General features: G+C 40.6%; 1 protein-coding gene across 1 annotated transcript; it reads left to right on the top strand.

Annotated features, from left to right (window-relative positions):
- Positions 1–6,110: 6,110 nt before the first annotated feature.
- Positions 6,111–8,346, top strand: LOC147625637 (large ribosomal subunit protein P1z-like). The gene is made up of 4 exons (XM_086817162.1): positions 6,111–6,291; positions 7,726–7,849; positions 7,937–8,028; positions 8,115–8,346. The coding sequence occupies exons 1-4, from the start codon at positions 6,223–6,225 to the stop codon at positions 8,166–8,168; spliced, it is 339 nt and encodes a 112-aa protein (XP_086673288.1). The 5' UTR covers positions 6,111–6,222; the 3' UTR covers positions 8,169–8,346.
- The last annotated feature ends 1,249 nt before the right edge of the window (positions 8,347–9,595 follow it).

The raw sequence follows: 9,595 nt of genomic DNA, 5'->3' as shown, positions 1-9,595 counted from the left end.
CCCCTATTGGAAGCTTATGGTTCAAGCATGGTGAACCATTTTTAGAAGCTTTGCTCTCTTTTGATGGGGAAGGAGTCACTTGTATACAGCTCAAGGAATGGATTCACAATTGGGATGCCTACTTTTGTGCATTTTCTTGCAACCAGGGGGACAAAGTGAAGCAAGTGACATGTAAATTTGGAGGCAAAGCTAGACAATGGTGGCTGTAAGTAATGCATGAGTACAAGTGGGATTGGGCAAATCTAGCCTATGAAGTGGGATTGGGCAAATCTAGCCTATGAAGTGGTGCAAAACTTTGTGGCTACTCGAGAACAATGGAGCTTTAGGGAAAAATGCATGGCATTATTACATGTGGATTTATTTCCTAAGTATGCCAAGGAATATTGGTACCTTTCCTTCTTTATGCCTAACATTGAGGATAAGGAGAGCATAGGTGGATTTGTGCAAAAATTAGGCAAGGAGTTCATGCAAGTGGTCCAATGCATCATGGATATTGACAATGACATTGCTCTCAATGAGATCATGTTGTTGGTGGAATTCTTCTGCACGCCTACCTTGTCTATACGTGGGCTTTCTACTAGGAGTTTACTTCAGTCCACATCTCTTATTGGAAGCCATCACTATGTGGACACTTTAAGTGATGAAGGCGATGCTAATGATTCGTGTCAAGTGGCTTCAATGCATATCTCTTCTTGAGGAGAATTGTATGGATAAAGATGAATGCAATGAGACTCTTCTTGATGAAGGGGACAACCCGTAGATCTTCATGGTGTTGCATTGCATGAGGAAAGTGTGATTGCCGACCATGAAGATGTGGCACATGATGTGGATTCACAAAATGATGGTGTGGATGAAAGTAATAATGTGATTGATTGTGATCCATATGATGGCATCTATGAGGAAAATGCTTTGGGTAATGATGACGATGATGATGCTTTGGTTTATGAAAGTGATTCATGGGTGGACATTGATGGTGGATCATTGGTTGGTGATGACACTTCCAACCTTAATGATTCATACCCATTTGATCCTAGTATACATGGAAAGATGCTTGATGTGGATTTATTCCCATATAACCCGGCGGGTGGATACTATGCATTGCCACTTGAAGAAGTGGATGGGCTTCCATATGACCCGGGTGGATACTATGCATTGCCATTTGAAACGGATAGGTTTCTTTTTGAACAAGACATTTTTGGAAGTCAACCTTATTGATGGGACTTGGCGTGTGTCACCTATGACTTAGGAGGGGATTACCTCATGCTTAAGTCTTCATGAAATAGGTACAGTTGTATGGTGTCTTTGGACAGTTATATGCATGGAATGGGATGATGGCATGAAGGGTGTCATTGCTGTAAATTTACTGTATGGATAGCCATGGGCATTGCTGTACTTCACCACTCATACTTGCCTCTACAAGGTGCTTCCTCCAATGGAAATATCTAGTATGCCACCAACCAAGCCAACAATTCATGGTTGGTAAGTTCGCATCAGCAATTTTACCATTCATCCTCCACGATCTAATGTGTATGTATTTTAAGAGTTCCTCTTCTTCACTTAATGCACAACACCACTGACGGCATAGTCACTTGTGCTCTTCTTGAAAATTCATGACTACATATTGTATTGTATGGATGTTCAAGCTTTGTTCCCAATGAAAAACACAAGAACGCTCATGAACTTCCAATATATATTCTGACTGTCTTAACTGCCCTCCAGTTAGCTCTAACCTCATCAGCCATTAAGCCAAAAAAATCTGATTTGGAAAAGCCTTTTTGCACCACAACATTGTTAATCATTTCCAAGAAAATAACTTGTGCCACTGTGTCCTCCTCTTTCATTTCGCAAGTCGCAATTGTCATTTCGCCACTACTTTCACACAAGGCATAAGTGCACCCAAACAAGTCTCCATAGGAACTCTTTCGTACCATTCCAGGAAACTTCACATAACTCTCCGTGGGTTTCACCCAACCATCATGTGCTTGCTCCATTCCGTATTTGACCACACTCTTCTGAAGTGTTGTACCTATGGGAGAATCTTCTATTGTAAGATCAATAATGACTTGCTTTGGTGTGCTTGCTATAGTGTTGCTTGACTCTCCTATTATTGAAACAACTAGGTATTTTGTTGTTATATCTTTATCAAAGATATAACATGGTTCGTCTTTAGTGGGTCTAGTTTAGTGGGTCTAGCTGCTTAGATAGATATAAGATGATCTACACCATCATCTTGTGGTTTGATTGCAAAAACTTTCAATCTAGAATGATAATATAACATTCCATCAAAATCATCAGGTTTTGATTGATGGCAATTCACAGAGGAGGCTGAAGAACTCACAAATCCCTAAAAGTAAGTAAGTAAGTAATAATTACTTCCCTTTTCTTCTTGATATATACAAAGCATAATATTTTGTTTGAATAACAATTTCAATAGTGGCAATGCAGCAAATGCAAGTTTATTTAGGGATTGGCTTCAAAGAGAAGCCATATGTAATGAGATTAGAGCATAGGGTGTGGCCGTTCTTGCAGAAATATCAGTAGATAATTTTTCTATATACATTTTAGGAGGACCTCGTCAATATTAAGAGGCTGTATTTTGGGAAGTGTTCTAGGAAATGGTGGGATCCCTAAAGAAACAAGCTGTGGTAGCTTTAAACCCTGCTGTCATCAAAGCTACCAAGCGTGCTGTGTTCAGGTGCGTAACATTCTACAAAGCTTCCTTACTACTTAATTGTGCTCTTATATTTGTAAACTAAATGAAAACAATTATATATAGATGGACTCGTGTAAGTGCCATGCGAAGAGATATATTGCAGATGTGTCTGCAATCTTAAATGATTGGAGCGATCCGCAACATGAGAGCACTATATATACAACGCAACAACTTCAAGACCTTTGGGATGCATGGATATACAAGAGATGCCCTTAACTTTCCAAGTGGCAAAATTCCCAAGAGAGAGAGAAGGAGATGTGTACTCGGGCTTGTAAATCAAAGCAATCAACCATAGTATGAACTATACAATTAGATATTTCATTTCTTTTTTAATATTATTTCTTATGTCTTTTCGAATTGCGATTTCTATTGTGAAGCCTAGAAGTCTACATGAACTATCACATGTTCAAGATAAGGGCAAAGGTCTTATGAAAGATGAAGGGGATGATGAAGATGAAGAGGATGGGGCAAAAGTGCCAAAGAAGGATGCAATGAAGGAAAAGAAAAAAGGAAAGGCATAAGAAGAAGAGAACAACTTTGACGTCTCTACATCAAAGTATAATGAAAGGAAGAGGTCGAGTCTAATGTCTTTGCATCATCAGAGTATGACGAAAGGAAGAGGATGACTCTGATGTCTCTGCATTAGAGTATGATGAAAGAAAGAGGATGACTCTGATGTCTCTGCCTCAAAGTATGATGAAAGCGACTCTGAGGATAACACTTGCGCAAGATCGAGGCAACCCCAAAAGTTGAAGAAGTGGATCATGCAGTAACACAGATAGGGTACGCTTTAAAATACTCGTGGTTCATTAGTTTTATTATTACATAGTTCGGATACTAACGTAGATGAATAAGTTATGGATCTAGATAAGCTTGGCAAGAGGTGAAGTGCCAAATGCACCATTGTTTTGCGACATAATAATCCACCTAGCCTAGGTGTTCTAACCCCAATCCAATTGAATTTGCCAAGTATGATTTTACTCCTTGGTAATGATAATGTAATGTATACATGATGCTTTGTAGGAGTGTCTCGTCATACGGCCTCAACAATAGTCCTCGGAGGTCCGAGTGAACATCAAAGTGCTAGTTCCTCTACTATTATAGAAGCCTCGATGATGCTGACAGGTGTAACAATCAATTGTGAACACGTGTAAGGATTGTGAAGGTGTGTCTTTTATATCATGTAATGACAACTAATGTGTAACTCTTCTCAACATGGTGTAGCAGGACATGATTCTACAAAGATGAGGGCAGTAAGGATTGTGAAGGTGTGTCTTTTATATCCTGTAATGACAATTAATGTGTGACTCTTCTCAACATGCTGTAGTAGGACATGATTCTACAAAGATGAGGGCATTTTGTTGGGGATCCTTTAAAGATAGGCCATGCAATTCCAAACCAAGAGTGTCCATAGGAGCTAGTACGTCTTTTTGATATGTTGTAGATCGTGAAAGAGGGATACCATACCTTTAATGTTAAAGGTGTCAATGCAAGCACATCATTGTATTATAGTGAGGTTGCCCATAGGAGGTTATGTTTATGGCTACCTCGATAGAGAGAGAGAGAGAGAGGGAGGATAGAGAGAGTGAGCAAAGAGAAAGATATATAGTGAGCGAAGAGATAGATAGATAGAGAGAGAGAGCGAAAGCAAAGAGAAGGATAGAGAGAGAGAGAGAGAGCGAAAGTAAAGAGAAGGATAGAGAGAGTGAGATAGGGACGATAGAGAGAGTTAACAAAGGTAAGGATAGAGTGAGCAAAGAGAAGGACAAAAAGAGAGAGAGGAGGCTATAGACAATGAGCGAAGAGAGAGAGAGAGAGAGAGAGAGAGAGAGAGAGAGAGAGAGAGAGAGAGAGAGAGAGAGACGGAGGATAGAAAAGAGAGATATATAGAGAGAGAAAAAGAGAGACAAGGGAGAGAGAGAGAGAGAAAAGCAACAAAAAGTGTGAGATGGTTGGAGAGAGGAGAGGAGAGGAGAGGAAGGGAAGACGGTAATAAATAGAGAGAGAAAGGGAGGAGCAAGGTTGGTGGTGGAGGCGGTTGGGCTGGGCTGGAAGGTGGTGGGCAGAGATGGTGGTGGGAATATTTACAGAGAGATGGTTCAGATAGAGAGAGAAGGCAGCCAAGAAAAGCTCCCTCGGTGACCATCCCCAGATGAATGTAGTTGAGTGCTCGGGAGATGATCCCGACTACTATTGATCCCAATTTTCACCACTTCCATTGAATTTTGATAGGTGTGATCTCACGATCATGATCACAGAACATTATCACGACTACATAAGCACGAAGCTTCTAACACGATTATCTATGATGGCCGTGATCACGGAACATAATCACGACTACTTGTCACACAGCAACTCTTGTGTGATCATGGCTTTTGACCAAGGTGTGCTTTATATAAGGTAGGATAATGCTGACAATTGATTGGATGATCATGCCAAGTAATCCTTGGTCAACTCTAACACCTATGATTTGCAGGGAATCATAGTCGTGATCAATGCTGGAGGCAAAATATATAGCACACATGAAAACAATGACAAAAGGTTACAACAACTTCAATGGCAATCCAACTTCCAACAAAAAATATTACTAAAAATAGAGGCTCATCATAGCTCCTAGTTATGTATTCAATGCAAGTGAATACTATAAACTTAGTGCAAGTGAATACTACAACCTCACTATGATAATTTTTTAACACATCTAGCGATAATATTGTCCACAACTTTTGCAAATGATTTTTGATTCTGCAGCAATCATGGCAAATGAACGTCATATTTTTTGTGTTTCATGCTAGAACATAAAACCGCATGCAAAAAAAGGGAGTTCAAATTTCTCTGTGATTGAAAACATGCAAGTTATTTTGTCGAGCAATCTGATTTGCAAATTTTTGAAATGTCACATCAAATAAACATTCTTGTAACTATGAATGATGCTATTCTCTCTTCCTCCCCTTCAAAATTATTAAGCTTCATCTTCCCTCTTCCCTCGAGAATACGTTTTCAAGCTCCTTTGCGTGCACATACTTGTTGCAGTTCTACTGCTTTTGGTATATCACCACTAGTCCAGCTTGTTCTACTTCTTTCGGAATATCTTTATGTTTCATGCTTGTCGTGCAAAATGGAGCTATGCTTGCCATTTTAGAATTCATCTCTCTCTAATCTCTTGGGAGTAGCAAGACACATTAATAGATAGGAAAGCATGAGCTCTCTCTCTCTCTCTCTCTCTCTCTCTCTCTCTCTCATAGCTCGTGAATATATAAAACTCACACTAATGAAGATCAAATTTACCATTTTATTTTAATTATAGCAATGCTCACTTCAATATGATTTTCTCAAACTGCCAAGTAAAGATAGACTCGTGACTGGGCGCCTAGGGGGCTCCCGGCCATGTCTAGTGTGAAGGGACGATTAGGTTGTCTACATATCATATAGCTCAAAACATCGAGGTTCATTTTAGGGTGTTCTGCGTGCAGACTCTCAAGGATTTCCAGTGGTGCAGAACCGTTGACGCCATGGCCATCAGCGAGCTGGCTTGCACCTATGCGGCCCTCATTTTGCACGACGACGGCATCGCTATCACGGTATGTGTCTCTTTCTACGGCCTCTGTTCCTGTGGAGGCTTGAACATGTAAGCTTCATCTTACTCGACGATCTTCTGTCGCTGCCTAAAAGTCCAGCCCCACTGAAACTTTAGTCTATTGAATCCATTGAAGCCTGCATGCCGCTGAAATCCACAGGCTGTTGAAACCCCATGTATAGTGTTCGTCGTTGAAACCCTAGAAGCTCACTCCAGTAACCCTAACCCTACGCCACTGAAATCGTACTGCTGGAACCTGCATGCCGTTGATATCCACGGCCCGTTGAAGGCCTATGGAGGCTCACTGGTATGAGCCTGTGCAACTCACAAGCCACCGGAACTCCTAGCCATCTACAGTTTCGCTAACTTCTTGTGACGCATGACCACTGAAACTGTAGGCCTTTGTCATGTCAGTGGTCCGTCGTGGTTGTCAATCGACCCCATTCTCTGGCCAACGGCAAGTGAAAAACGTCCAGGTGTCGTGCTGCTTCTTCTCCTGCCTGACATGTCGATTCAATCTAGCATACGCCTCCCTCCTGGCAACTATAATGGTCAGGAATGGTCATTGGTCCGACCATTCCCGCCTCAGCCTCCCAGCTATGCCAGTCCCCTTGACCTATGGGAATGGTAAACCGTAATCCCAACAAAATTTTCCTACTCATGAGGCTATTTGCTCATTATTAGAATGATATGGTGTTTGCACATGAGGCTTCAGGCATTGCCTCAACTAGTTTGAGTTTTGAGATAGTCGCTATTGTTTTCTCACACAATTATATATCTCAGTTTTAAACCGTGTCCTTTTATGTGTTGATATTTTTTTATCATCACAATTCATGTGCATCTTGCATTTTCATGTGGATGTGATGTATTATTTCATTCATATCGTTTATTGCTGCCATCCTGCCTATGTGCTGTATGGGCTAGTAGAGCACATCGCGTCTTTGCTCTATGATGATGCAGTGGTGGAAATATTTTATTACCATTTACTCATCCCACTTAGCTCTCATCTGACTGTTTGGTTTCAATGCAGCCAGCATCCATATGCAGCATGGGTTACTGCATTGCATGGTAGTTCTAGATTGATAATGTTTTATCTCCTCAATGTATGTGCATCTTGCATTTTTATGTGGGTGTGATGTAGTATTGTGTACATATAGGCTACTGCTGCCATTCTTTCATTATGTGCTGTATGTGCTAGTACAACACATCTTGTCTTTGCTCTATGATGTATCGTGGAAATATATTATTACTATTTTTGCATCCTTTCTTCATCCTGCATGGCTCTCTCTGTGACTGTCTGCATTCAACACAGCCAGCATCCGTATGTTTTATTGGTCACCGCATTACACGGGAGTTCTGTACATAGCAAACCAGATTTTATGTCTCTAAGCAGCTCTTTATGACATGTGGAGGCTACTTAAACCTGTTTCAACTGCAGGCTGAGAAAATCGCAACCCTAGTCAAGGCAGCAAATGTGCAAGTCGAGTCTTATTGGCCTGCTTTGTTTGCTAAGCTTTTGGAGAAGCGTAGTGTTGAGGATCTCATCACAAACGTTGGCTCTGGTATGTTGTACAGTTGTTGGCCTGACAGGTAACACCAGTATTATGTTAACAGTAAAGTAGAAAAGATGAGCTTCTCTCCTGCTGCAGGTGGAGGTGGTGCTGCTGTTGCTGTTGGAGGCGCTGCTCCTGCTGCAGGGGGAGGTGGTGCAGCAGCACCCCCACCTGTTGAAGAGAAAAAGGTGAAGGTTACTGGCTCCTCGTTTTGCATATTGAAGTTTATTTAATTTATTTGAACAGTTCTCATGCTTCCACTCATTTTGTTCAGGAAGAACCCAAGGAGGAAAGTGACGAAGACATGGGCTTCAGTTTGTTTGATTAGAATGTTTGCTGCGGTGTTTGTGGCTTGATGAGATTTGTATGTGAAGTCAGTTTTGTAGGAAATATTAATCTAGGATGCTGCATGTTGATATTTTTCATGAAAATGGACTTTAATTTCGCCGTGAAATTCTCAGTGTATTGTTGGACTGCTCTTGGAAATTTAAAAACATTTCCTTTTATATCCATGAGAGACAGGTGAGCAAGGTCTCCCTTTCTTGTTGGCTTAAGAATAATAGATACATTCTTGGGTGCCCTGATATTGTGATCGTCATAGCAGTTGGTGTAGTTGATTGTGCAGCTGTTCTTATTTCACATGTGCATGCGGTCTGCCACGAACAACAGTGCAATAGTGTTTTCAAAGTCTTATTTTATCTATCTTGCAATCATCATTCTATTATTGGTCCAGGTGTAAACGTGTCTTTATGGTCAGGGGAGTGGTAGTGTTTCATCCTTGGCCATTCCACAATTCATGCTCGACTAAACCGAAACAATTCTATCATCTGAGGTCTATATCATGAGTTGCTTATTTGTTGTTCCAACTTTCCCTTTTGGCTTTCCCCTTTGACTTCAATTACATATCAATGCTGCAGTTGGGAATTTTGATTTGAGGTTTCTTTTTTCGAGTCTCTTTTCTTGGGGCAACTTATGTATGCCCTTAATATGAAATTGTCTTCCCCGAATGGTCTCCTGAGCTTTAGGTAGAATAGCTTGATGGAGAGAGAACAACTGTTGAATAGCTTGATGGAGAGAGAACAACTGTTACAAGACTAAAGGTTCACTTGAAGCTATCTGTAAGGCATTTCTCTACGAGTGGATGAGACTATACAAGTGTCTGTGTTGCTTAATTCGAGTAGGTAAAATCACTGAATGTGAAAAAATGGATATGCAAAAAATAGTGAAGATAATGATGGTACATGAGAAAACTTTCTGACCTCTAGGGCCTAGATCAGGTGGGTAGTTCTCTCCTTTATTAGTAAGTAGTACAACTGCACTTTTATATTTAGAGGCTGAGAAGAGTGTAAAGGAAATGAAAGCCAAGTATGAGTGCATATCAAAGTGCATTGTAATATTTCACATGGCATCCATGAAGTTCGTAGCCACTTTGTGCATGAACTGATGAAGGTAGAGGAAGTTGTCCTGATATGTTAACCAAAGCTCCTAGTAGAGATAAGATTTACAGGGGAAGTTGTCCTGATATGTTAACCAAAGCTCCTAGTAGAGATGAGATTTACAGGTGGAACACTTATGTCTAATATTCAGACCCTGAAGTGATGTCATAGTACTTTAAAAGACGCAAAAGTGAATACAAGAAAGGAACTTGGAAGTGGGAATAATGATATCTAAACTTTGGGAATAATGATATCTAAACACTCCTGGATGCGTCATTAGCTAAATTAAAATCCCTTACAAGGTAATTTGTGGAGGTTG

The sequence above is a fragment of the Cibotium barometz genome, chromosome 23 (genome assembly GCF_041138505.1).
Source record: "Cibotium barometz isolate CiBa-2024 chromosome 23, ASM4113850v1, whole genome shotgun sequence".
NCBI classification, from domain to species: domain Eukaryota; kingdom Viridiplantae; phylum Streptophyta; class Polypodiopsida; order Cyatheales; family Cibotiaceae; genus Cibotium; species Cibotium barometz.
Note: the sequence above shows the minus strand (reverse complement) of the source record. Positions and strands in the feature narration are given on the sequence as shown.